This window comes from Gadus chalcogrammus, chromosome 10 (genome assembly GCF_026213295.1).
Source record: "Gadus chalcogrammus isolate NIFS_2021 chromosome 10, NIFS_Gcha_1.0, whole genome shotgun sequence".
Lineage (NCBI taxonomy): Eukaryota > Metazoa > Chordata > Actinopteri > Gadiformes > Gadidae > Gadus > Gadus chalcogrammus.
In genome coordinates this window covers 22,701,297-22,727,972 of record NC_079421.1, presented here as the reverse complement: position 1 = coordinate 22,727,972, position 26,676 = coordinate 22,701,297, and the positions used below count along the sequence as shown (strand labels likewise).

General features: G+C 44.4%; 7 protein-coding genes across 16 annotated transcripts in view; 6 read left to right on the top strand and 1 right to left on the bottom strand.

Annotated features, from left to right (window-relative positions):
- Window positions 1-2,306, top strand: part of col23a1a (collagen type XXIII alpha 1 chain a) — a 7,957-nt gene extending 5,651 nt beyond the window's left edge. For both annotated transcript variants that reach the window (XM_056600389.1, XM_056600387.1), the window contains one exon: window positions 1-2,306. This exon is cut by the window's left edge and continues 23 nt beyond it. In XM_056600389.1, coding sequence (XP_056456364.1) covers window positions 1-28 — 28 coding nt within the window. In that variant the 3' untranslated portion in view covers window positions 29-2,306.
- Window positions 2,307-2,905: 599 nt separating this feature from the next.
- On the top strand, window positions 2,906-5,857 carry rack1 (receptor for activated C kinase 1). The gene is made up of 8 exons (XM_056599993.1): window positions 2,906-3,121; window positions 3,582-3,753; window positions 4,143-4,290; window positions 4,453-4,548; window positions 4,752-4,862; window positions 5,121-5,261; window positions 5,451-5,561; window positions 5,744-5,857. The coding sequence occupies exons 1-8, from the start codon at window positions 3,013-3,015 to the stop codon at window positions 5,807-5,809; spliced, it is 954 nt and encodes a 317-aa protein (XP_056455968.1). The 5' UTR covers window positions 2,906-3,012; the 3' UTR covers window positions 5,810-5,857.
- Window positions 5,858-5,948: 91 nt separating this feature from the next.
- nme5 (NME/NM23 family member 5) lies at window positions 5,949-9,229 on the top strand. Of its 2 annotated transcripts, XM_056599996.1 has the most exons (5): window positions 5,949-6,654; window positions 6,793-6,992; window positions 8,068-8,168; window positions 8,284-8,402; window positions 8,542-9,229. In XM_056599996.1, the coding sequence occupies exons 1-5, from the start codon at window positions 6,535-6,537 to the stop codon at window positions 8,623-8,625; spliced, it is 624 nt and encodes a 207-aa protein (XP_056455971.1). In that variant the 5' UTR covers window positions 5,949-6,534; the 3' UTR covers window positions 8,626-9,229. The 2 variants fall into 2 exon arrangements, with proteins under 2 accessions (XP_056455971.1, XP_056455970.1); XM_056599995.1 differs by having other exon boundaries at window positions 5,949-6,992.
- An 86-nt stretch (window positions 9,230-9,315) lies between these two features.
- LOC130390197 (heterogeneous nuclear ribonucleoprotein A/B-like) lies at window positions 9,316-13,314 on the top strand. 4 transcript variants are annotated; one of them, XM_056599997.1, is made up of 4 exons: window positions 9,316-9,481; window positions 10,771-11,038; window positions 11,228-11,396; window positions 11,502-13,314. In XM_056599997.1, exons 2-4 carry the CDS (start codon window positions 10,797-10,799, stop codon window positions 11,625-11,627), a joined length of 537 nt encoding a protein of 178 aa, XP_056455972.1. In that variant the 5' UTR covers window positions 9,316-9,481; window positions 10,771-10,796; the 3' UTR covers window positions 11,628-13,314. The 4 variants fall into 4 exon arrangements, with proteins under 4 accessions (XP_056455972.1, XP_056455975.1, XP_056455974.1 ...); XM_056600000.1 differs by lacking the exon at window positions 9,316-9,481 and adding an exon at window positions 9,511-10,633; XM_056599999.1 differs by lacking the exon at window positions 9,316-9,481 and adding an exon at window positions 9,511-10,654.
- A 491-nt stretch (window positions 13,315-13,805) lies between these two features.
- Window positions 13,806-19,056, top strand: LOC130390193 (heterogeneous nuclear ribonucleoprotein A/B-like). 4 transcript variants are annotated; one of them, XM_056599991.1, is made up of 9 exons: window positions 13,806-13,875; window positions 14,328-14,598; window positions 15,002-15,170; window positions 15,258-15,416; window positions 15,518-15,649; window positions 15,771-15,876; window positions 15,994-16,152; window positions 16,262-16,347; window positions 16,799-19,032. In XM_056599991.1, the coding sequence occupies exons 2-8, from the start codon at window positions 14,354-14,356 to the stop codon at window positions 16,330-16,332; spliced, it is 1,041 nt and encodes a 346-aa protein (XP_056455966.1). In that variant the 5' UTR covers window positions 13,806-13,875; window positions 14,328-14,353; the 3' UTR covers window positions 16,333-16,347; window positions 16,799-19,032. The 4 variants fall into 4 exon arrangements, with proteins under 4 accessions (XP_056455966.1, XP_056455965.1, XP_056455967.1 ...); XM_056599989.1 differs by having other exon boundaries at window positions 13,824-13,928; window positions 16,799-19,030; XM_056599990.1 differs by having other exon boundaries at window positions 13,823-13,928; window positions 16,262-19,056.
- On the bottom strand, window positions 17,841-21,400 carry phykpl (5-phosphohydroxy-L-lysine phospho-lyase). The gene is made up of 12 exons (XM_056599986.1): window positions 21,215-21,400; window positions 20,949-21,067; window positions 20,669-20,828; window positions 20,501-20,575; window positions 20,326-20,413; window positions 20,111-20,227; window positions 19,921-20,003; window positions 19,595-19,820; window positions 19,264-19,418; window positions 18,752-18,841; window positions 18,431-18,561; window positions 17,841-18,003 (listed from the first exon to the last, which is right to left on the bottom strand). The coding sequence occupies exons 1-12, from the start codon at window positions 21,319-21,321 to the stop codon at window positions 17,981-17,983; spliced, it is 1,374 nt and encodes a 457-aa protein (XP_056455961.1). The 5' UTR covers window positions 21,322-21,400; the 3' UTR covers window positions 17,841-17,980.
- Window positions 21,401-21,871: 471 nt separating this feature from the next.
- Window positions 21,872-25,936, top strand: LOC130390192 (protein FAM53C-like). Of its 2 annotated transcripts, XM_056599988.1 has the most exons (5): window positions 21,872-22,562; window positions 24,137-24,411; window positions 24,518-24,578; window positions 24,659-25,497; window positions 25,700-25,936. In XM_056599988.1, the coding sequence occupies exons 2-5, from the start codon at window positions 24,328-24,330 to the stop codon at window positions 25,934-25,936; spliced, it is 1,221 nt and encodes a 406-aa protein (XP_056455963.1). In that variant the 5' UTR covers window positions 21,872-22,562; window positions 24,137-24,327. The 2 variants fall into 2 exon arrangements, with proteins under 2 accessions (XP_056455963.1, XP_056455962.1); XM_056599987.1 differs by having other exon boundaries at window positions 21,872-24,411.
- The last annotated feature ends 740 nt before the right edge of the window (window positions 25,937-26,676 follow it).

The following is a 26,676-nucleotide window of genomic DNA, read 5'->3' as shown; positions in this document are numbered from 1 at the left end:
TAAACGCAAGCGTCTCTCTCAGCCCTGAACAGGAGAGAGGGTTCCTAGGGGGGACAGGAAGGAGACGTAGATGGACAAGAGAGCATATGGGACTACACTGCCCTCTGGGAAGCAGAGAAAACCATGGAAGGCCTTTTGTGGCACACGCAACACTCAGATCCGCTGTGACAGACATTCACCAGGAGGGGGTGCCAGAATACACGCCATATCCGCATTCATCGTAGGAGGTCGCCAGCACCCATGTCTGTTACGATAACGTTTACCAGGTGGCGGTAAAACAGCTCTTTGCTCTGGGTCATTGAGGTCACTGGCACATACAGAGAGGATAAACCAAGTAGAATTTATTGAACGTGTTGTTGCTAATCTATTGGTTTATGCATTTACAGATTCAGTTGATTGTGGAGATCCACTGTGATGCTGTATGTCATTCTTACAGCGTATATTACATGGTCTCTTTATCTTTGCAAACCAAAAACCTTAAGCTATTCTAGTTATATTTTATTTAAAATAAAACAGTCTTTGACATTCTTTACATTCAACCTGGCCATAGGTTTTTTTCTTCTTTATGACTTTTTGACAGTTCTTGCATTTGACTTGTGGTGTTTTGTATTGTTTAGTTTCATTCTTATCGACTCAAGTAACATGTTGCATTCCTGTGCATTTAAGTTTTTGTATAGAATGCTCAAAATTTGTATTTGAGTGCAAGCCAGTACTGAAGGAACCATATACAGTAATTAGAACGATGCAGAAGTGTGTTGGCTCTAAGCAGATCCATTGTTTGGTTAATTCTTCTCCTTCTTCCTTTTTTTGCTCAAAATAGTCTTGTATCAAATGCTTGTCAGCCAAGTGTTATGTATTTTCATTGACCTATCTCTTAATCATAGGTTAAAACGTGTTATATTGCCATGGCTTTTGATCACCAAAATAATTGCTTGCCATGTTTTTGTGAGAAAAGTTGTCGGTTTATAAAGACATAAATATTATTATTACACACTCTGATACACATTCTTAGTGTGTCTCTATTTAACTCTTTCACACACAGTGAAACACACACACTCCCACACACATACATGCTCTCTGGGAAATTAAAACAAAGAGGGATTGCAGCAGGCTAGTACTCAAGAGTTTTCAAGGCTCTTGTACAAACAAGACGAATGTTTGAAATTGCTTTTTTTTCCCTGTCCTTTTTGTTGATACTTAAAGATGATTACATTTGAATTCATTCATAGACATTGTTTGAAGGTATAAACTAGTATGTGTTTACTAGATTAACTTCCGTTTCGGGATTGAGGTCAGTTCTCAACTATTGATAGGAAAGATATATAATTTGATCAGAACATTTACAGAATTTGTTTATTACCTGGACATAGTTGACTACAGTGAAGCAACCACAGCGCCTTATTAATGGTTATTTATGTTTATAATGATTGGTTAGAGTTAATTACTCATGTTTGTTTTTATTTTAAATACGAGTAAGTAATTGTAGATCGATTTCTCCAGCAATACACATAGATTTTGATATCTATTGGCCAATTCTATTTTTGATTGCATAATTCTTCAAATAATGTTTTTGTGTGGCAGGGTAATTGCTATAGCTACAAGCTAAAAGCAAGGTCAATTGTAAAATGGCTTCATTGCGAAACAGCAAACATCCCAGATATGATCATCAAAATGACCTTCAGCATGCTTGGTAAGTCTAATCAAGACTTGTGAATCAAAAGTGACGGAACTACCATTATTAAAAAGTCCATATAGGTTAACCAAAGCAATTGATCTTACTGTGTTTTAAAGAGTTATCAGATATTTTCTGATTTGTTTGAATTGCCGATTCATCACCAACTTTGAATGTGTAGCATACCATATTCTGGATAAGCCAATTACATGCAACTGAAAGTCATGGCATGCTGAATTAGAATTAGGAGTGGAAATGGAGTCAACAATTCAGTAACTTCTTAATGACAGTTGTACATGCCTGTTTGATGGGATTCTGATAGCTATCTGTCACCTACATCGTTATGTGTTTATTTCTTTAACAGATTCTATCAGAGTACCTTCAGTGGGCCTATATGCATAGCAGCATCTGATAAGACTTTATTATAAACAATTTCAGTATTATTTTTTGACTTGTACGTTTATTTGTTTCTGAATGGATGTAAAAGTATTGAGCTATTTTTGTAATTAATCAACTTTGCTTAACGAACATTCTGGTCGACTCAACATGTAGACTGAAATTAATAATCCCTTGTCTAAAACAGTTTGTGTATGGAATAAAGAATTGAGTTAAATAACAAAACATGTTTCTATAATTTAATACTTCGACCATGAGCCCGTTGAAATAAGGGTATAAAAAGGGTGGTAAATTAGTTGTTCGATGATTTCACACACACACATATATATATATATATATATATATATATATATATATATATATATGTATATTTAATTATGCATAGATATCTTTCATAAATATATATAGATAAAAATAATTAATAAATATATTATTTATGTATTAATTTATTATTTATATTTATACGTATTTATTATTATAGAAATATATATATATATATATATATATATATATATATATATATATATATATATATATATATATATATATATACATAAATTATATGAATAGGTCCCAGTATCGAATATAATCGTTGACTGTGCTCTAATAGCTCTATAAGCTTTTAAACTTACTTTTGCATACAATATACAACTATCACAACGAATAAGTTAAGTGTATGGAAAAGTGCTGGTTATTTTTTTATTGCTTTTTATCAGTAAAACTTTCATTTCGGGTAGTTACTCTGCTTCTTCCTCACTAGCGGTTAGCATTAGCTTCCTAACTCCCAGCGTCCTTTGCGGCTCATCTCGACCCCTCAAAGGTTTTGCATCCGGCTACGTACTTCCTTTTTCTCTGTGCCCTAATGCGATGAGGACCTAGGGAGACCTGGACCTCGAAAGAATCTAAATCCATCTTAGCAAAAGGCACCACCAAACGTCGCCAAGATGACCGAGCAGATGACAGTGAGGGGTACCCTTAAGGGCCACACCGGTTGGGTCACCCAAATCGCGACTACTCCACAGTTTCCCGACATGATTCTGTCTGCGTCCCGAGGTGAGCATTTCCACCGGAGCCTAGCCCCAAATGCTAACGTTAGCGTGCTCGCCCTAACCGGGGGACTCAGCGTTGCATTTACCGAGCCGATTCTGTGTTCACCCGGGAAACGCCAGAATTGTGTGTCCTCCGTGCATTTGTAAAAACCGACCCGTAGTGTGTGTTTGTGGACCCTCTCAGAGGGGTCGAGGCCTACCGGCAGGTCCAACAGGGCTGGGGTTAGCATGTCTCGGCTCTACCCCAGCACCCTAATAAACGTGACACGTGTGCCGAAATGCCCTGCAAGAATCAGCTGCTGAAATGGGAGATCTATGAACCTGTCATGTCCATTGGTGGTAGTTGCCGCCAGTTTTGTAATACTAGTGCAATTCGGTCGATTGATCAGCCTGTTATATTCGTCGGATGGATGTGACGTCTTGAATGTGTACTAAGTCCTTGTTGTATGGTTGCTGTTTTTCAGACAAATCTGTCATCATGTGGAAGTTGACCCGTGATGAGACCAGCTACGGAACCCCCCAGCGTGCTCTCCAGGGCCACTCTCACTTCGTGAGTGATGTTGTCATCTCCTCCGATGGGCAGTTTGCGCTGTCTGGATCCTGGGACGGCACCCTGAGACTGTGGGACCTCACCACGTATGTCTTGCAGTATTTTGCATTTCCTTCTGCATACAAACCTGCCCTTCATTTGAATAGCACATAACCGTCATTTGATACAGATGAGAAATGTCAATGTCAACCGCCAGCTTGAAAGTCAAATGCTTGCCTATTTAAGTTCCTCCATTGTGTCAAGTGTGCAGGTTAGAGTTGTGATGGAAAATATTTCAATGCTATCTGTTTTCAATGATGATAAAGAGGCTGTTTCTGAACTCAACCTGCACCCTTAGCAAAACATCTGGCCTTATTTCCTTAATCAGTCCTGGAACTATTTTTCCATTGCATTAGTCACCTTGATTGCTTCCAGGCCCAGCAGGTCGATGGACATTAGAAGTATCGTCTTGACACGCATGTTTCTTTCTCCTCAGCGGACTCACCACCCGTCGCTTTGTCGGCCACACCAAGGATGTTCTGAGCGTTGCCTTCTCCGCTGATAACCGACAGATTGTGTCTGGTTCTCGCGACAAGACCGTCAAGCTGTGGAACACCCTGGGTGTCTGCAAGTACACCATCCAGGTACATTGGCAGCTTGTTGTCCAGCTCTGGCATACCGGAACTCGCAGGTCGGGTTTGAACTACTTCATTCTGATTAGGTAGTGATCAAGGTGGATCGTTTGACGCTAAACCCTTGTGTGTTACTCTTCTTGTCTGACCTATGTTCCCGTCTCCCTGTTTTAGGACGAGAGCCACTCTGAGTGGGTGTCCTGCGTGCGTTTCTCCCCCAACAGCAGCAACCCCATCATCGTGTCCTGCGGCTGGGATAAGATGGTTAAGGTATGGTAAGCTTTTTGTTCAGAACATCCATTATCAAACAGGCGTACGTCTGATCTTTGCCCGATGATGACCAAACTTTGCATGTATTACCTGAAGTATGTGATGACTTAACAAGTATGAGGGCAGTTCACACACGAGTAGTTGATTTTGAAATGTGGCAGGTCGTAGGTTAGTGGGTGCTAACATTCTGCTCTGGTTGCTAGGTGTGGAACCTGGCTAACTGCAAGCTGAAGACCAACCACATTGGTCACACCGGCTACCTGAACACAGTTACCGTGTCCCCCGATGGCTCCCTGTGCGCTTCCGGTGGAAAGGTACGGTTAAGCATTGGGCCACACTGCTACCACGGTGTGGGACTCCCATGTCGTGTACTTGGTGTCAGGGGTGCAGGTTAGAGTTGTGATGGAAAATATTTCAATGCTATCTGTTTTCAATGATGATAAAGAGGCTGTTTCTGAACTCTACCTGCTCCCTTGACAGAAGTCCTGATCTCCTTCAACGCTCCTGGAACTGTACTTTTTGTTGCGCTGTGGCCTTGTCTGACTGTCGACACGCGTTCTTGCCCTCCTCAGGACGGTCAGGCGATGCTGTGGGACCTGAACGAGGGCAAGCACTTGTACACCCTGGACAGCGGTGACAACATCAACGCCCTCTGCTTCAGCCCCAACCGATACTGGCTATGCGCTGCTACTGGCCCTAGCATCAAGATCTGGGTACGTGCACCTCTAGTGTCGAATGTGTGGAATAAAACCCACAAGAGCCATGATGAAATTCATCTTTGCCTACTGTATTTCCTGTGATGATAAAGAGGCTGTTTCCGAGCTCAAACCTTCATTTGTCTGTGAAGCTGTGAGCAGTTTCCCTCGCCCAGTTACTAATGTACTTGAATGTTGTGTTTCTAGGATCTTGAGGGTAAGATCATCGTCGATGAGCTGAGACAGGAAGTGATCAGCACCAACAGCAAGGCGGAGCCGCCCCAGTGTACCTCCCTGGCCTGGTCTGCTGATGGACAGGTAACGTGCATTTGGCTGTTGATCCCATGGATTCCTCTTCCCCAGTGATTATAATATTTCACATTAACCTCTGATGTCTACTGAAGATATCCCTGCAAATATGAGGGGAAACTGCTGACTATTGTCACCATCAGCTCATTTATATCTACATTTCTAACATGGCGCAATGCTTGCTTCCTCAGACCCTGTTTGCCGGCTACACTGACAGCCTGATCAGAGTGTGGCAGGTCACCATTGGAACCCGATAATGCGTTCCAGAGATGATTGGTTAAATAAAAGACAGACTTTGAAAAGAATTTGTGCCGTGGTGTTGCTGCCTTTTTGTCAGCTGTACATTCCCTTCGGCCGATGTACTTATCAGCGTAGGTTTGCTAACGTGGATGTATATTAATGGTTGACTATTGTATTTAATTGAAGCCTGTCTTAAAACTATTATTCAATTAAAAGATCTTTATTTTTCAGTTAGGAACTTCGTTTGCGTGGTACATGGTTACAGTGCATTTATGAGTGAGACGCGCGGCTACAGGATAAACGCATATAGTTGGTTTGGGGGAAAGGTTTCTTGTTGACCTACAATATGATACATTTCAGTTTGTTTAAAAGACTCAACTTCCGACCACCTTAAGAGGTTTGACTTTTTCAGCGTCCTACGTAGACTTATGTAAGCCTAGAAGGTTACTATGGCAAATTTAACAATGATTACATTTTACTTTATAAAGTGAAAATCTTAACTCCATTTCAGTAGATTACAAGGGTCTACTGAATTGTTAAAAGCAGTTAAAACTGGCCATGATTAGTCTGGAGGGGAAGACGATGCCCAAGTAGGACCCGCCTCTCGGCCTGGCTTGGTTACCTAGCAACAGTTAGTGTTGTACTCCAGAACCGTTGGATAACGTAAGCGAGTTGACGCATAGCGCTTACGTCCTCTGCGATAAACCAGCTTTAGCAGTCAAATGCAGTATAAACTTAAACGATGATGACCGACACCTCCATGCATGTCGAGAGAACCCTTGCGCTCATAAAACCAGACGTGGTTCACCTGGCGGAGGAGATCGAGGACGTTATCCTTAGATCTGGCTTCACTATTCTACAGGTGGGTGACCGTAGCTACAGGATCTGCTATTTAAGCGCGACTAGTGCAAGAAATGTTTTAGATGTGTATACTTTTAATTTTCCTATCCATATGATTGTTCATTGCCATTTGGCCATGTATATTCGACATTTTAACCAGAGGCGGAAGCTGCAGCTGAGCCCTGAGCAGTGCAGCGATTTCTACGCGGAGCACTACGGGAAACTGTCTTTCCCCAGCTTGACGGTGTTCATGAGCTCTGGACCAATCATCGCCCTGGCGCTGGCCCGCGAGAACGCTATCGCCCATTGGAAAGCCCTGATTGGACCAGCCCAAAGAGCCAGAGCGTCAGAACCCGAAGGGTCAGACTGTCAAACTCCAGATTGAAGATGCTCCAATATGCTTCGATTTTTAATGAAATACTTCAAGTTGACAGACGAAAGAAATCAAATGTATATTTATGCATAATATAATTCTGATAATACCCATAATCCTGTTTTAAGACACTATCAAATTTAGTCCCAATAATTCATGGAATGTGCATTATATAGTCCACACTATAGCCTATATTGAAAAACAAATAATTATAAAATATGATTAAGAAACTGCTTAAACCTCAGAACTGAGTGAGACTAATGCACCTGATTTCATGAGAGCAACCAGTGGGTTCTACTCGAGTTGGACTGAATCATACATTTTTGTTTTGCAATCGTGCTTATACAAGCACCGTGTTGCCTTTGGGTCACGTATAACTAATTAAAAATATAGCCACTTCAAAACACAATATGGCCCCCATTGTTTAAGATGGCTGACACTGAAGGACTAGTCCATATAATTAACATTGACCTGTATAAATCTATCAAATGTAATAATCTTGGTTTTCCATGCAAATGCCCATTCTGCATATTTCATACCACTTAAATCTCAAACGTATTAGTTTCTTTCTGTTTGTTCCGCCCTCTCTGATGTGGCTTTGCCTTGCGGTTCATTACCAATGAACTGTGTTCTCCTGCTTCCTCCAGCCCTGGTGGAACCGTCAAATATCTTCTAATCACCCATCCATCTTCTAGCATTAGAGTAGGGTAAGCCTGGGGGATCCCTCTGTGTTTCCAGGCCAGCTGAGAGACCTATCCCTCCAGCTTGTCCTGGGTAGCCCCAAGATTGTAGACCGACTGGTGAATGTAATCTAAGCAGGGTCCCCCTGCAAACCCTGCCCAAAGATGGAGGCTCATCTGTTGCTTCTGTCTCTCTTCACTTGTGAACGAGATCCCAAGATACTTGTACTAAAATCCCCCTAGACGGGATCCAGTGGAGCCTGAGGTCATTTCCTGTAGTTCAAGGTTGCATGTCAACCAATAGTTCAACCAAATGTAAAGAACAATGAATCCTGTTAGTTAATATTTTGCGTCACTAAATGTCTCCTCACATCCTCTACAGCCTGAGAGCCAAGTACGGAACGTCTGACCTGAGGAATGCCCTCCATGGCAGTGAGTCGATGACTGCCGCTCAGAAAGAAATCAAGTTCATGTTCCCAGACTGTAAGTTGTTCACACAACATGTTTCATCTTTCAAGATCCCCACTGGAAGGAACCTTGATTAACCAATCTGTGTAACCATGCCCACGACCCTCCCCTCTGCCTGGCTCCCCTCCAGCGGTGTGTGAGCCGGTGCCCATGGCCGAGGCCGCAGGAGACTACTTGTCCAAACACGTGAACCCCACTCTGATCATTGGACTGACTGAGCTCTGCAAACAGAAGCCCCTCGACCCTTGTGTAAGTTTACTTTGCTCTGATTATTTGGTACACCTCTTCCCTCCTCAAGCAGAGTTTGTTTGTGTTTGAGTGCCGCGGTGCTGGATGATACCCCACTCATGCCTTTGGTCCTTTATTTCTGTCACCATGTCTTCGATAGATATGGCTGTCCCACTGGCTGATGAGAAATAATCCAAACCAGCCCAAGATAGAGGATGCTGCCATTGTGCAAGAAGCCGAATAAAGAAGAGAAGAATGTATTTTAAGTAAATTTATGTAATGATTAAAGTTGTCTTCAGTGCATTTTGTTTCATTTTGATTAACAGAAAATGTATAATAGGGTACAACTGCCATTCAAATGTTCTCTACTTATTCTAATGTTGGTGATTTGATGCTGTTTTAACATCCATCTGCATCATGTAAGAATGCCTTGTCAGGATCAGGGATCGGACACATCTTTAGTTAGGAAGCACCAAAAACAGAAAATAACTTGAAATGGTTATTCAAAGAGCAGAAGAAGATTCTTCATTATGCTAGGGAAGATATTCATTCATTGCAAATCAGACATAAAAGGATGAAATGAATGATTTTACACTTCCTTCTATTATCTACTCAGATGGTTTTATTATGGTCAATCGTTTTAACAGTCGTTGCTTTGTAATTCAGAAAGACTTTTTATAATTTTGGCCAACTAAGAATCTTAAGATCTAGAATTATTTATGATGAACAGTTTCAACCCCATTGACCCTAAAAAAAAAAGCCAAACAGCTTGTCTAACAGTTTAATACATCTATATGTAATTTAAACTGAGTCAATTAACAATACATATCTTATACATTTGTACATGAACACAAACAAAAATATCACGAATTGCGATTAAACAATACTGTGATGGCGATAATAACGGCAGAAAAAGGGCGTGAACAATGTCTAAACAGGAACACAGGGATATCTTGGGGCTGCAGTAGTCCCTAAATCACATTCTTCAATCTTCATGGAGTCTCTCCTAAACCTTCTTTAGAACGTCCCTTGAGGTGGGGTCCAAGTCAAACAGGATAAAGATATCCATCTTTAAATAGAGCTCTCCGTTTGTGCGACCAGTAAGTATTTTGAAGCAGCCCTTACGCTTGTTTTCATGATTGTAGCCTACTATTTGTTTTGTATTTAAAGTAACGAGGAAAAAAAGATCTTCCGATCCCTGCTTGGTTTCGTTTGTGATAACGAGTTACATTATAAAATGTTGATAATCATAGTTATTCTTTTCTGAAATATGCTTTTAGCTGTCTAACGTTCTATATTGCGAGCTTGTCTGGGGTAGGCTATTATAACTGGTTTATTATCCGGTATTCTTTATAAAGTCATGATGTTACACATACTTGTTGTTGTGAGCAACTCAGCTTTAAATATCCTATTCGTCAGCAAAAATCAAAGGAGAAGTAGGCTAGTTAGTGAAATTCATGGCGCAGATTAAAAATAAAATGTTGAAGTTTCACCGAGAACTGTGGGTTGTCCCCCGCGGTGGTGCGCACCTTGGCCAACCAGTGGGCGCGTCCTCGGGGCGCGTGCCTTCACTTGCACCGTGGTACGGCCACACCAACCGCGTTGCTCGCGTTAGGGGCGTTGAAAATCGGCATTTTTGCATAGGGAACCATTGGTCTAGGCGCGGTACACGCGTTGAAGCGTTGAAGCGTTGCGTTGGGGGCGTTGGGCGCGGCAGTTGCACGTAATTACGCACGTAAACGCAGTAACGCGCCCAACGCACCAACGCCCGGAGTTCAGAAAATTGAACTTTCAACGCTCCAACGCGTGACGCTTAGCCGCGGTAGCCAATCAGCGTGGAGCTTGACCCGACGTCACTGGCAGAGAGTAGTGAGCTTGCACAGAAGCATACGGCCGACATCTTTCTTTTTTCTTCTGGGTGGAAATAGTAACATAGTTACGCCATTAAATGCGTTTATGGAAACATTTCTAGCGAGAAATGTGCATTTTACTTTCATAATGTTCGCTCAGTGAATGTGAAGGATGTTTGGTTTGATAGTTATGACGAAGAGGGAACGCTCCGTTCACTTGCATGGACAATGGACTCATCTAGCTGCGTTGGCGCGTTGACGCGTTGGAGCGTTGAACCACCACACACTGGTCAAGCGTCAGGTTAGGCGCGGTACTCGCGTTGTCCAACGCGAGTAACGCGGTTGGTGTGGCCGCACCATTAGGTTCTGTTTTCCCAAGTAAGACGTCACCAGACCAATTAGGTTAGGAGTTCTAAACTATAGGCAAGGCAAAAGGTTTTGAAATTAAAATTGCAATTTTCTTTGAATATATGGCATGGCACGAATGGCGTGCAATGGACAGCATTTGTTTTTTCAATATCTGAGAACTGTCGTTTCAGGTCAAAGATATCGGAGTAGTCCAACCATGTCGGACACTGAGAAACATTTCATGGAGACGTCAGAGAACGGTCACGAAGGGGAGCAGGAGGAGGACTATAACGGCGGGGCCGCGCACACCGAGGAGGGGAACGGAGGCGAAGCGGTGGAAGAGTGCGAGGAGTGCGCCGGGCCCGAAGCCCGCGGCGCGGAGGAAGCGACGGACGGCGACTCTCAGAACGGAGCGTCGGAGGGCGGTACGAACAACGCCAGCGTAGAAGAGGATCCAGGGTAGTTGTATTTCACTTTGTGGGAAAGGTGAACATCTTTGACCTAGGCCGAGTTGAAAAAAACAACCAAAAAAAAAAAATCACTGTACAGTGAACATTTCTATTGCCGTTCTAATCTACCAGTTGTTAGAACATGTGCACCTCAGTATATTGTGAATTGTCTAACATATTTTTCCCCCTTTTTGTTTAGGAAAATTTTTGTTGGACGTCTCGGATGGGACACTCGTAATAAGGATCTCAAAGATTACTTCTCTAAATTTGGCGAGGTGACTGACTGCACCATTATGACTGACAAGAAGACAGGGCGATCAAGAGGCTTTGGCTTCATCCTCTTCAAAGAAGCAGCCAGTGTAGAAAAGGTGAGTGAGTGAGTGAGTGAGTTATGGATGGAGACGGAGTGTATTTAAAAGTTGGAAGGGAAATGTTGAACAGGGCCAACTAACCCCTCCAACGGCTCTGCCCAGGTCTTAGATCAGAAGGACCACCTGCTACATGGCCGACAAATTTACCCCAAGAAGGCAATCGCGAAGCCGAAGAGGAGGATTGTCCTTCGTGTTGAGGAGATTTTGCGCATTTTGAACCTACCATAAATAAAGCCTTGACATTATTAACCATCGATATCCATTAGCTTGGTCTTGGTATTTTATTAGAAGGTTGCATCAGCTATCAACCTGGATGAAGTAGGAGAAGACACACCGCTATTGAGCACTTTAAATTGATAAAAGTAATTTATAGATATGTTTATTCTTGGGGATGGAACTATCAATAGCAAATGCATAAAATAATATAATTGCAAAGACACCTCAGAGAGGTTGTATAGAATTGGCTTCTATACGATCAAAACAGAACATTTGGTCCATTCCTATAGGTCAAAAGTCTGTACCATGAAGCTTGTACCAGGAGCACTGCTGGGATTTCATATCCCCCATGGCTTCTACACTGAATATTTAGACATTTCCATTTTGGCAGCAAATATTATTGTGAAATTCATCAGTCGTGAAATTATTGTTGGGTTGGAAACGGCCTGCGAGACGTGGAAAAACAAAGTATTAATTAACCTAATGTATGGTATATTTAGGTATATTCAGGAGTTAGGCTACCACACTTTTGAGTCCTCTCAACATGGGGTAGTGTCACCATCAAAAAGTCCCATGATGCATTCTGATGTACAAGCCCTGCAGTAATATGGGTGACCATCTTTGAAAATTGCTTCCATATGATTTCCAGAAGATAAGGTTTTCTCCACAAAGAGTTACAGCCAACAGGCCGGAGGACTTGGAAAGCCCAGGCAAGATGTTTCCCCATCTCTATTCTCAAACACATATTGACATATTCCCTTAATAGACTTTTATACTGAGATCACTCATCTTCACTCTCTTGATTACATCCTGATCCTAAAGGTTCGAAAATAATTTCCTGTAGTTCAATGTTGCAGTTCAACCACTAGATGTCATCAAGAACTAAAGTGAAATATAACATAACATATCAACGGAAAACAAAGCAATGAATCCTGTTAGTTTATATTTTTTGCGTCATTGAATGTCTCCTCACATCCTACAGCCTCAGATAAACCCACGTCTGACCTGAGGAACGCCCTCCATGGCAGTGGGTCAATGACTGCCCTCACAGAGACATGAAGTACATGTTCCCAAACTAATAAGTCATTCACACAACATGCCGCATCTCTCAAGATCGCCACTGACCCTTGATTAACCAATCGGAATAACCACCGTGCTCCACGGACTGTTGTTGCATCACGCTAGAATGTATAACAGTATATATCAGTTAGGAAGAGCCACACAACACAACTGACTTGAAATTATTCAAATGGCCGAGGAACATCTTGCATAATGTCAGGGAAGATAATATTAATTCATTGCAAATCAGGCAATTTAGGTGGAACGAATTATTCTTATTCCACTTCCTTCCATTACATAATCTACTCTGACTGTGGTATAATGGTAAATGCTTTTCTTTTATTGAGACGTTGTCCTCAAAAGATGCAGCTCTCGGTCACAGAGGGAAAACACATTTAAATTAAATTACATCTTGATAATGCCATCTATTTCCAGCCTTGTTGCCCAACCAGCCATATGCAATGCAATCACTGAAAGACCTCAAGTATGAATAGTGGTATGTCATGACCCCTGATCTAGAAAATCAACGGTTATCAACGTTTCAGACTCAATATTGATACATCCTCATATTATAGGTTATTATATCATGCTTCTATTGGTATACTAACAAACCAACTATTTTGCCAACTATTGGGTCACATCATCTCTCAAATCCAAAATCAAATATTGGCCCACTGATCTTAAAATCTAGCATTAATCAGGATGGAGACAATAGTTTGAACCACATTCTTCACCCTTAGTAGTTGAAACGGCTTGTGATTCAAATGATTCATTGAAGTAACCTACATCTCAGCTAGAGACATCATATGTCATTCAAACGGAATCGATCAACAAAAGATATACATCTAATACATGTATACTGAATCATTAGTATATAACTGCGATGTTTACAAAAACATCAGGGCTGTCGCTCGAAGACACGTTTACCACAGCTCAGAATATAAACCTAATGAAACAGATGATATGAAAGGCAGGAAAGGTACTGCGAGTTCCCAAATGAAAAGGGCGTGAATAAGTGGCGCACGAAAACGGAACACTTAAACTTGATTGGCCGGTTCTCCGAGTGGCAGCATCGCTTGTCCAATCAGCGGGCTTCCTGGATCTAATGGTGATTTTCCTACCGGTTCTATAAAACTAACCACGAGTTGGCGTCGAATGGGAGAATCCATCTTGAAGAGAGCTCTCCGTCTCCGTGTGACCAGTAAGCGGCATTTCAAGCATCCATCACGCTTGTTTTCATAATTGTATTATTCTGTAAGTACCGTGCTACCATTAGATCACTCTTAGGTCGAAAGACTAGTAGTTTTTTTCCGCGCATTTCAAGTAACAAAGCATGCAATGTCGCGCACGGCCTCCGCATTACGTAACTGCGAATTCGCTAGTCCAATTCCTGCTTGGTTTTGTCTGCGCGATAATGAGTTGCAATGTCGCCGGCGATTGTTTCTCTTGACATGGGATGAGGATGCTTGACATTAGTCCAAACCAAACGTTTAATCACACGCAGTCACTGTTAAAATCGTGAATTTCTGCGACTGTACGGGACGCCATCGCACCGGCCAAGATGGTGGAGGAGGAAAGGCTCTCCCCGGCCGGCCGGGCGCAAATGGCGTGCACCACGTCGCGTATCCTCACTAAAGCACTGTGTCGTTTCAGGTTAAAGGAATCGTAGTAGTCCAACCATGTCGGACACTGAGCAACAGTTCATGGAGACATCGGAGAACGGTCACGAAGGGGAGCAGGAGGAGGAATATAACGGCGGGGCCGCGCACACCGAGGAGGGGAACGGAGGCGAAGCGGTGGAAGAGTGCGAGGAGGGCGCCGGGCCCGAAGCCTGCGGCGCGGAGGAAGCGACGGACGGCGACTCTCAGAACGGAGCGTCGGAAGGCGGCCAGATCAACGCCAGCAAGGGCGAGGAGGATGCAGGGTAAGGTGGTGTTTCGTTACGTTTGGGGAAACATCGGGAATATGTGCCCCGTCTTTCGCCCCGGATCCTTTGTTCAGTCGGGCTTTGTTGGCGCCATGTGCAAAGCGGAGGGGGGATGGGCGTTGTGGCAAGGATCAAAACCAAAATGCAATGACTGTTACTTAAGTATGCACCGTGTTCAGAGTGTTTTTTACGATTGGATTGCATGCATATCGGCTATGTTGACGCTAAAAGCGAACCGTACGCGTTGTACAGTAAGTGATTCCGCTGCCTTTTACGTCATCGGCTGCAACAGATGGGTCCATGGAGCGCCGGTCGGACGTTCAGTCCCCCGAAATTAGCAGCAGTTATGGTGGTGGTCTTCAAATATGTGACCATATACACCCTCCCCTCCTTTGTTTAGGAAAATGTTCGTCGGGGGTCTCAGTTGGGACACTAGTAAGAAGGATCTCAAAGATTACTTCTCTAAATTTGGCGAGGTGACTGACTGCACCATTAAGATGGACCAGCAGACCGGGCGATCAAGAGGCTTTGGCTTCATCCTCTTCAAAGAAGCAGCCAGTGTAGAAAGGGTGAGTAGAGTGGTGCTGTTGTATGTGTTTAACAGTTGGAAGGGAAATGTTGACCAGAGCTCACTAACGCGTTACTGCTCTGCCCAGGTCTTGGAACAGAAGGAACACCGACTAGACGGCCGACAGATTGACCCCAAGAAGGCCATGGCGATGAAGAAGGAGCCGGTGAAGAAGATCTTCGTAGGCGGCCTCAACCCAGACACAGAGAAAGACGTCATCCAGGAATACTTTGGAACCTTTGGAGAGGTACGTCGTTCGTCTTGGTGGTGTCTTTAAGGTTTTGATGGTGGTTCACTTGTCTTGCCCTTTAATCTAACAACTCTTATTTCTCTCCCCAAAATGTTTAGATTGAGACAATCGAGCTTCCGCAGGACCCAAAGACGGACAAGAGGAGGGGATTTGTATTCATCACGTACAAGGACGAGACCCCGGTTAAGAAGGTTTTGGAAAAGAAATTTCATAACGTCAGCGGCAGCAAGGTAGATAACCACACGCACAGTCCCAGTCCCAACAGCCAATCACCGTTCAGGTGGCCTGCGTCTGAGGGTGAAGTGTTGACGTTCTGTTATTGTGTGTGTGTGTGTGTGTGTGTGGCTGCAGTGTGAGATCAAAATAGCTCAGCCCAAAGAGGTGTACCAGCAGCAGCAGTACGGAGGGCGCGGCGGGGGCAGTGGATATGGTGGGGGTCGCGGCAGGGGTCGCGGAGGTAAGTACCACCGCCGGTACATTAAGACCTAAACACGCCTCCGAGCCTAGCAGGAGCTTCTGTGGTCGGCGTTGACAATGGCTGACGGTGGCTGGTTGGATGTGCCGTTCTGTGTAGGCCAGGGGGGGCAGAACTGGAACCAGGGCTACAACAACTACTGGAACCAGGGCTACAACCAAGGCTACGGAGGCTACGGACAGCAGGGCTACGGAGGCTACGGCGCCTACGGGAACTATGACTACTCGTATTACGGCTATGGGGGTGGCTATGACTACAGTAAGCGATAACCGCCCCCCAGAAAGAGTCGCGAATGAGAGAAACTTTATTTTTCTTGGTCCTCCTTGTTGTACAGAAGAACTCAGTCCCTTTTTCTCTTGTCCTCCAGACCAGGGCAATACAAGCTATGGGAAAACTCCAAGACGTGGAGGCCACCAGAGTAGCTTCAAGCCATACTGATCACATGTAGTGCAGGTATGCATTTTTTGCATCATCTACGGTAATGACAACCTAGCTGTAACCATTAGTGCCTTTTTGACTCAAAATTTCTCCATCTAGTCTAAATCCATTCAAACATTGTGTTGGAAAGGGGCGGGGTCAGGGTTTGCTGTGCCTCGGGGGGTCAGTAATCATTAACGATGGATTCATTCCATGTGCCAACCATTTTAAGATGCATCCCTACAAACACTACTGGATCAATAAGGGTTGAGATGGTGGTGGTGGTTTAGATTCAAAGATCGAGGGGCCCTTTTCAGTGGGGGTGCTAGGTGTGGCAGCTAGTGGCCCCTTTCCCCCCTCTTTCTGTGTGTCTGTGTCCATTTAGCTGATGTGTAAATGACATCCATACACGTGTCTTGTCACTTGACTGCATGCTGTGTGTTGCGTATCGACTGAGTAACGTTAAGCATCGTGTTTTTCTTTTAAGGTCTAAAGTAAGTAAGACAAGGAACCCATGGTCTGACCACAGCGAACATGGGCTCTGGCTTTTCCTTTGGAGTTGGCTGAAATTTGGACTCATGCTCCATTTGTACAGATCAAGTGAGGAACTGGGGAAGCAAATGTCACTTTTCCACTTTTTATTTTATATTGTTTTGTGTCCATTTACATTTCCAGCGATGGAAGTGTTATTTTTACTGTACTTTTTGGTACCTTTTTGAATCTAATGTATTGTATGGTTGTATTTTACTTGTCTACTGGATTTACCAACACGCAGGAGCTGGGGCTTTTAAAGCTCATGAAATAAAACAATTTTGCTTATTTTCCTTTTTGGTGTTTCTAGATGTTTAGTTACTTTTTATTTTTCCCTCCCGTGCTGGATGAGAGTTGCATGGCTTGGGATGTGGGGTGACGCAGGATAAGGGATTAAAATAATCAAACGATATCATTGTAAGCGTGTTAAGTGAATGTTTGCAGTTGGCAAAGTAGACGAAAACAACCAGCATTTCTAATTTCGTTTTTCTTTTTGGCTTTTAAGGAAATTCTTCCCCCTTTTCATGTTTGCAATTTTAAGTGGCTTTACTAGTTCAATGATATACCCCGAAGCGCAAGCTTGTTAATGTAAGAGGGCACTCCCTCTCTCACTGGAAACTCATTCCTCTAGTGTCTTGGGCAAATTGGTAGAAATAAATTTTGTTTATATTACACACGGATCCCTTTGTTATTATTTGTAAAACTAATGTTAAATGTTTTTGTACTGTTAAATGGCTTGCGTGTTCTGGTAATGCTAAAACATGGACGGCTGGTAAGCAACAGAGGGCTTCACCCCTTGGCCGTGGCTTAGGGTCCCCTAGCTCTGTGGCTGACGGGGCGGGTGTTGGTGGGACACTCGGGTCCTGAAAGGTTTGACGGTAGTGCTCTGGTAAGTGCATATCCCAATGACTTATCTTAAGATCCCTTACAAAGGGATCTTAATTCTGAGTGGTCATTTTGGGGGGGGGGGGGAATGCCATGGATGGAAAAGGTGATGTCAGGGTAATGAGGTATACTTACTTAAACAAAGACAATAATACAGTATTTCGATATTGTTTAATATTTTGGCATAACCAGTTGACATTTCCTGGATCTGCAGTAGTTATCCTCCTGGGTTCTGGATTACTTTGGATTAAGGTTAGGGAATGACCACCGGCATGTCTGAAGAGAACAAAACAAATCATGCATTACGGTTACTCAGTTTGATCACAGTATTCATCTAGAGCTTCCTGCTCCCCTTTATATTTATTGAAGATTTGTTTAGAAGTGTTAAATGAGATGAGGATAGTTGTTACACTTTTGCCAAAGTGAAAAATACAAGAATATTTAATTACTTTTGTTGAAACAAAGTGAGGCATTACGTATATTCACATTTCTACCTCTGAACCTTCTGAATGTGACCATCGAACAATGTCTAATGCTATTAAAGTTTTTCTACAGGTTTATCGAACATTAGATGTCTTTATTTTTTCTCGAGTTGAGATTTTTTTTATATAACTAGGGACTGGTGATAGTTTTAGACTAGATCTGCATGAAGGTTTATTACGAAGGTTTTAATGCAGTCATTGAAGTAATTTAACTTCCTCACCAGTGAGTACGTGGTCAATCTTCTGCGCCACGAGGTCTGCGTCTGCTATGCTGAAGCACATGGGGGGCTTGAATTTGATCACACTCTCAAACGGGCCATCTGTACTCACAAAGATCCTCTCCTCTCTTAACCTGTACAAAGCAGACTCAATGTTACGCACTTTCCCAGTGTGGCTATTGAAACCAAACCAAAGACGTACCGTTGTATGTCATCAACGTTATGTGGTCCTATGCAATGTTTTTTCAGAGTTGTGTGCATATGAACTAAAAGGTAAAAACTTGTAAACACTTGCTCTGTGGTGAAACTAACACTAATCCCCACCTTTTGACCACTGCTGCCGCGACCTCAGTGGCGGGAGTCCTTAGCTCTCGGTCGACCACCAGCTCCAGACCCAGAAACAGCCCTACCCCACTGTTAAGTAAACGTTATGGCATTAATATGGGCTGTTGATGGATAACATTAACTGGAATACTATGCTATACTCAGTATAGCATACTGAATAGTGTCCACTAGAGGGAGCAATGATACAGTAATGGCCCTGTGGTAAACGCTAAGAGTTCAGTGTCGCTTTTCTTAATTGGATCCATAATGAGAATGGAGAATTGCTGTGATGTATGATTTCCTTGCCACATATTCGGCCTTCTACACAGAATTTTTCACACATGATTGAGATTCCTCAGAAAGGTAAATACAAGGGCTGGTATAAACCAGCCCTTCTAATAACAGTTTTTAAAAAGTCCTTAAATACTCTTTGTTGACCCAATTCTCTGCTATTTCCGTGAGGGAAATCCAATATGCAATGCAATTGTACCCGGATAAGCACACACCCTTACCGGACATCCCCAACTATCTGATGCTTAGTTCGGAGCTTGTTGAGCAGGTCTTTAAGGTGTGCCCCCACCCTGGTGGCGTTCCCTCTCATGTCTTCCTGCTCTAGGACATTTAGGACGGCCAAGCCTATCGCACAAGACACCGGGTTCCCTCCAAACTGCGTGGAACACCAGAGACACAAAACATGGTGTATTATGTAGTCAAATGTTATGAGTTCCCGTTTTGGTTAAATGCTTTATCAAAAAAGCATGTAGAAAGGTGGTTAAAACATTTTGGTATGTTCAAAACATTAAGTGTTACACATGGTAAAGCGCAGGTCCTGGGCGGCCTCACCGTGTTGAAGTACTCCACCCCCGTGCCGGCGAAGGCCCCGGCTACCTCCTCGGTGGTGACCACGCAGGCCAGAGGATGTCCGTTCCCCATGGGCTTCCCCATGGTCACGATGTCGGGACAGCACGCCTCCCCCTGCATCTGAAAGGCCCAGAAGTGGCTCCCCACGCGGCCGAAGCCCGTCTGCACCTCGTCCACCACGAGCACACCCCCCGCTGAGCGCACGTATCTGCAGGCAGGAAGCATCGTCGGCGACGTGTTCCCTTAGTTCCCTTGGTTTCTTCTTATAGTAATTTGTATAGTACGTCCTAGGGGAGCCGTTTACTCACTCTGACACTTTAGTTAAGTATCCTTGCGGCAAAATGATTTGGCCTCCAACACTTGGCAAGGACTCACAGAAGAATGCGGAGATCTGGGAAGAAGGAAGAATGTAAAAAAGGCCACTTCATGCCACCAGGATGGTCATAGCTGGTGTTTCTCAGTTTCTGATCGGTTTCCTCCGCGTTTCTTCAGGCATACCTTACGCCCTTTGCTGTGCACGTCCTCAATCACATCTCTTACGGTGTCTGCGTATGCTTCCCCTGGGTTTGGGTGGTCTTCTCGGTACAACCCCCTGTAGATATCGGGCAAGGGTGCCTGTGGGGAGGACATGGAATCCAAGCGTTGCTGTTTAACAAGTCCACAGTTCTCTTCTCTCAGAGGTTTGTGAATGATGCTGGCCGGAGGATACACACCACATGGACCCATTCCTTCTGACCTGACAGTTTTCGGAACTTGTATGGACTTATGTCGATGAGGGACTTGAGATGACCATGGTATGCACTGGCACATGAAGAGTTCGATTATAACCACTATAAGAGTCTGGTCTCATTGTAAACATTGTAAACCCAGTAAAAAAAGAAGCCTTACTGGTCTAGAACAATCACATCTTCGTGTTGGGTGTACTGCTGGGCCAAGCGCAGAGCAAGATCGTTGGCCTCGGAACTGTAAGGTCAAAATGCAATGTATGGAAAACCGTACTAAAAGGATACGACTTAGAATGATATGAGCCTTACGGGGTATGCAAGACCTACTTACCCTGAATTAACAAAGTAGAAAACGCTGAGTTTGTCCGGAAGAGTCGCAGACAGTCGATTTGCATACGAGATGATGTTGTCGTGCAGAAAGCGAGAGTTGGTGTTCAGGAGTTCCATTTGAGCGGTGGCGGCTCGAGTGACGTCTGGGTGACAGTGGCCAACTGATAAGAGACGGAGTGCAAGGGTTCAGAGGAGCAGTAATGTTCAGCTCTGAAGGCATGCACAATGCTAATGTTTATGATCATCGTGTTTATGGTTGGTGAATGTAATTAATATTTCACCATGGTGGACGTTGCTGATGCAGTCCAAATAGCGCACATCCTTTTCGTCATACAGGTATTGTCCTCGACCTCTTACTATCTTAACTGGGTTGTCCGAATAAAACAATTTGATGGATTGCCTAGCAATGGAGAAAACACATAGTTTTAACGAAACGTAGGCGTGATCCATTGCACAATAATGAAATATGAACTCAATGCATGCACATTGACGTGGCGAGCATTTGGAAGTTAAAATCTCTTCGAAGCTAACTAAACGAGTTACATACCCGATTAATTTTCTCCTCATAGAAAGGGTCTCGTCTTTGCTGAATATTTCCTTGGACATATCTAAGCCTTTATTGACCTGGAACTGGTCGGACCTGTGCTCCTGCATTTCCCAGTGCGCCTCAATAACGGTGTGCTTTTCCTGATTCTGCACGATCCGATCTCTTTCGGGATCACGTGAACGTGCTTTGGACGTTCCGCTTTACGGCTTCCGTATCATATGCTCGGGTTGTTTATACAAGGGGTCCACAAACTTTTTTGTTCCAAGGACCCCTATTTATAATATTTTTTCGGGGGTTTGGAAGTTATTTTTAGATGCTTTACTATTTAAACAAAGGATGTGGCTGTTTTCCAAAATATGTATGTAATATGTAATATATATCATATTCACAACAATTAAAGCAAGAACTTTGAAAAGCTTGATTCTAAGGCTCCCTTGAACAATGCAATAATATAAAAACTGAAAGAGAAGCACTTAGAGAAAAACACGAAAAGTCAACCGAGACTTCATAATATAGTAGTGCAAATACACATTGCATTTACAGTTCTTACACTCCCATATTGATCGATTTTATGTTTATGTATTGGAGGAAATAACATGACTCGTGTCGCCGAAGTTATACTTTTTATTTTTTGAATAATCGATTTGTGACATTTATCCCTAAATCCTTATCGGGAAACATTTCAAGGCCCAGTACTAACGGGTCCACGCACCGGGGTTGTGGATTGCTTGTTAAAACCCCCCAATTTTATATACTATCTATAGTTAAATTAAATCATATTTGAAATAAGTTAAGAACTACTCTCTGTGTGGTTCTTGTATGAACAGAACCACCGCAACCGCTTCTTGAGCAAGGCACACACAGAGGGTACCATGCTGTGAAAAATAGCACACACACACACCCACGCACACGCACTCATTTAATGCGGAGGTGCCATCGCTATCCGGTTCATAGTTAAATAGTTTTGATAGATGTTGCTAATTTGGTGGTTGTGGAAAGTCACAAACACAATTTGAATGGTTTATGTCATGGTTATAACGCATCGACATGTGCGCAGATGTTTGTAGATGTATGAACGTTAAAGGAGAGAGGCTAACTGAGTTGACCCGGCGGGTAGTGATGTATATACGCTGTGAACGTCCCAAAAGCGCTGGGTAAAGTACAAACGGCTTTTCAACAATTATCCTCTTGATGATTTAAAGGGAGAATTGAAAAAAAAATATCGATTTTGGATGTGTGGTTATTTCCGTTCACCCCTGTGATGGTATCGTCCAAAGTATATAAATACTCGGTCGGCTCCCGTGCCCTCCTGTGCAGCTCTCGGTTGCTAAGGAAACACGGAATGCAGGTAATACATTAGGACAGCAGTAGCATGCCTGCTATCAAGCTAGCACTGGACACTGTTAGTACACCAGAGATACGTAGGAGAAGAAAAAAATAACTGCGATTATCCGCCACTTTGTCGTTCTGTCGGGACTTGCCACTGTGTATTGTGTATTTATGTTGATGGATACGACCGGTGACAGAGTAGTTCACAGGCCGGGTGCGAGTTAGCAGGACGTTAGCTCCTCGGAGCAGGGTAGCTCTGAGCCTGGTAACGCCTGGTTATTCACATGAGCTGCATCATGTTTCCTAGTGTCACCGTGTGGTTCTTGTGTATGGATGAATGTATATTTAGTTCATATTCTAGATGTATTATCTGTATCCAGCACCAGTGTTTTCATGGTACGATGGAGGATAATGCAACAAGCCAAACCTTATTAACAATCCAGTCTTAATGTGATAACTTTAGCCCCATGTGTTGCCCAAAGTATGTTGACTTGCATTCTGTTTGTCATTTTGCGTCTGTAGTCATTTCTTGGAAATCTCACTTTTGGCTTATTATCTGTATTATTATTATTATTCCCAAGTCATGTCATCTCATGTTAATAAGTTGTTGGTGAACCTCCATTTCGTTGATCACTTTCTTCTGGAGGTTAAGGGATGGACCAAAGGTATCTTTGTATTTTCTTAACCTTGATCAATAGTTTTGTATCTTATTTATAGGCCATTGGTACTTAGCAATGATGCCTTCCCACATGTTTACCTAAACGAAATAAAGATGTGACCATTTCATACATTCGGTTTTGGATCACTTGGCAGTCACAGGTCTCGCTATTTGAATTGGCATTTAGCACTAGCATGTTATAAGTAGCATACACAGGTAGTATGTATGCTCCATGTTTGACACATGGAACAATGCCATTTGGTAACATCTCTGTCATAAGCTGTTATCCGTTTGACGGCGAAAGACTGCCATGTTTACTCATTTAAACGGCATGAAGTTTTTAGCATTATGCTTTTAGACATGTGCCGGATAGGCCAGAGCAAAGGTTGAGTCAGAGTGTTGTAAGTGTGCCAGGGCCATTTGGGACCTCTAGGCCAAAGTTTCCCTGGCCACTATCTTGGTGGCAAAGCAAACCGATGGGATTGGTGCACACAAGCTTGTGGTGTGACCACAAGCTTTTGAGTCTGGCTGCAAAGGATGTCCTGTGGCTCTCTGTGAGCTCCGTAGGCTTGGTGGTTTACCGTGGTAAAACAGAAACACTTTAAAGTCTATTGTCCGTTTTCCTTGGCCCTTTTGTCTTCTTTGCAACAATGCGACCGCGTGCCTCCAGTCTCATTCCCCACTTTCAGCGTCTTTCCCCTCTACTCTCGAGGTCCCTCCCTCTTATTTTCTTTCTGCCAAATGCAATGGCCTAGCCCCTATCCACCTGACTTTATTAGGAACCAATTAATCTTTTTGGTTAAGAGAGATAGTCTTTGTTGTCACAGCACTACATAGCTGGCTTTGGAAGGGTGTGGATATCTTAAAAGTGTATTTATCTGTGATTTGTTGTCAATGTTTGTATATACCATGACCAATGTGCCTCATGTCCCCAGCCCACCCAGTTGGACCTGAAGATGACCACAGTGTAAGGGGATAGTTGGTCAGGCTGGCTGTTTGAGGTGCAGAGGGGACGCCGCAAACCACGCCAGGTTTCTGACGGACAAAACCCCCGATACCTCCACTCGCCCCCCCTTCCCCCCCCCCCAATCATCTTCATGACTTCCCTTTAGTCTGGGCTACAGCAATGGTGACGCTTATTACAGAGCAGCTACACAAGCAGAGTTTGGAGGATCCTTATCAGAAGGCATTCTCCTTCAATGTCAACGTGGTAAGTGGCTGCAACCCAACTCTATGTTTCAAGGGGCCTCCTGCTCTAGAAAATAATAAAAAAGAATGATGGCAAAATGAAATTGATCAATATACTTGCATTTCAGCCGTTGCCTGTGGTTGGTTCTAGTCCGACAGTGTCTTTGAGCACGTATGGATCCACACCAGGTATGTGCAAGAAGAAATAAGCGCAGCATGTTTGGTGTTGATTTGATGAGATGATCTCACGGTAATCTCTGCATTCCCAGAGAGCAGTTTGGCCGCCTACCCGTCATGCAAGACCCATCTCCTAACCGCATCCTCTGCCCTGCGGCTCCCCGTCCCAGTGGGTGAGCCTCTGTATCAAACTCAAATCCCCAGCGCCTCCGTCACCAACCTGTCCTTCCCCGGTTCCCCCCCGCCGCCACCGAAGCGCCACTGCCGCTCGCTCTCCGTCCCAGAAGACCTCTCCTGTTGTCGTTCCACATGGCGCCCCAGCGCCTCCCGGGTCTGGACCCCGGTCAGGCATCGCTGCCAGAGCGGCAGCATGGCCAGTCTGGTGTCCGCCGCCAGCAGCTCCCTGCCCCTCTGCGGCCGCAGCTCCTCGGTCACCACCTCCTCCCTGCACTCGTCCTGCAGCCCCATGTTTGTGAGCCTGGCGTTGAATCCGGACTCCCCGACACCTTGGAGCTTCCCCTGGGACCCCTGTGACACACTGAGGGGTGCCTGCTCCACCTTCCTCCCTGCACCGTCCTCCTGCTCCTCCTCGCCCGCTCCGCCGGCGTCCTCGCGCTCGCTGCTCCAGCGGCGCTTCTCCCTGTCCCCCGTGCACACACAGGGCGCCTCCCTGCTGCTGCGGCTGCCCTGTGAGGCCTCCGGCCCCGCCGCCCCTTTAACCCACCGCCCCGCCACGGAGCAGCCAGCCCTCTCTCCAGCGCCCAGCTCGGCCTGCAGCACGCCCTCCTCCTCCAGGCGCGTCCCGCGCCCGGCCCTCCCACGATGCCACTCCCAGCCTTGCGACATGCGGAGGCCTTATCTGAAGAGACGCCACGACCCAGACATCCTGCCCTGCTCCAGGCCGGGCCTCGACTTCAGCAAGATGACTCAGGTGAGGAGGTGCTGGAAGGGTTTGTTACTTTGCTTTGGTTGACTTACTCAGTTTGTTTGTATGAGCCACTTACAGGGATGTCTCCAGTCTCTTTTCATGAAGTAACAGAAGGTCTACAATATGCAGTGTTCCCCCCCCCCCAAAAAAACATCTAGTTTTGGAAGATGAATGGTAAAAAAAGATGTGTCTCTTTCTGGTGCAGATTGGTACTGGGGAGTCCCTTGGCGCGGGGACTAATGTCAGCATGTTTGTGAGGCCTGCGCAGGGAGAGCGTCTCCCTGCCTTCTCCCCCGCAGAGCTCCTGGGACGGAGCAGCATCGGCCCGCTGAGCGAGAGCGAAGAGGACAACAATAAAAGAACAGGATCCCTAATGGATGGCGGGAACTTCTTTGAGCGAGATTGCACTGAACTGGACTTGAACCTAATTGAGGAGAACTGAACGGCCACTCGGTGCCTCCTCCTCCCCCCCCCCCCCCCCCCCCCCTCCCCCTCCCCCCCCCTCCCCCCCCCTCCCCCTCCTCCTCCTCCTCCTCCTCCTCCTCCTCCTCCTCCTCCTCCTCCTCCTCCTCCTCCTCCTTGACTTGACTTGACTGTGTACAGTCGACATGTTGACCACACATGTAACTGAACACGCACTATATGGCAGATTTTCTTTGTTTGGGAGCCGGCTGCCCTCCTAACGCACATGTTGAGATCCTTTTTTAGTAAGGAGAAATGCAGATATCAAAATACAATATTATCATCTTGAGCAAAAATCAATTAGCATTTCATAAGAATGTAATGGTGCCTGCCTATTCAGCAACCCATCAGCTACAAAGCACACACATTAATGTTGGGCACACAGTATTCTAGCTTATGGACCATAACGTGATTTAAGTCTTAATCAGGAAATGCTGTTTTATGCATCCTAATCCACATCACTAATGACTGGCGCACATTAATTAGGTGGATATTTTGTATACTACAACAGAAATAACCTGCACAGATGGCTTGAGCCAGCAGTAAATGAGCTTGCAAGACTGACTTGCTGTTCACATGCACTTCTCATTCTTGACCTAAGCCTAAAATGTTTATTTAAGACGCATGAAATTTAACTTGATACATTGTTGGGATGTTTTTGTTTTTTTTCCTCAGAAAGATGGTCATTGATGATTGCTGTATTGCTTCAAAAAGAGTGAA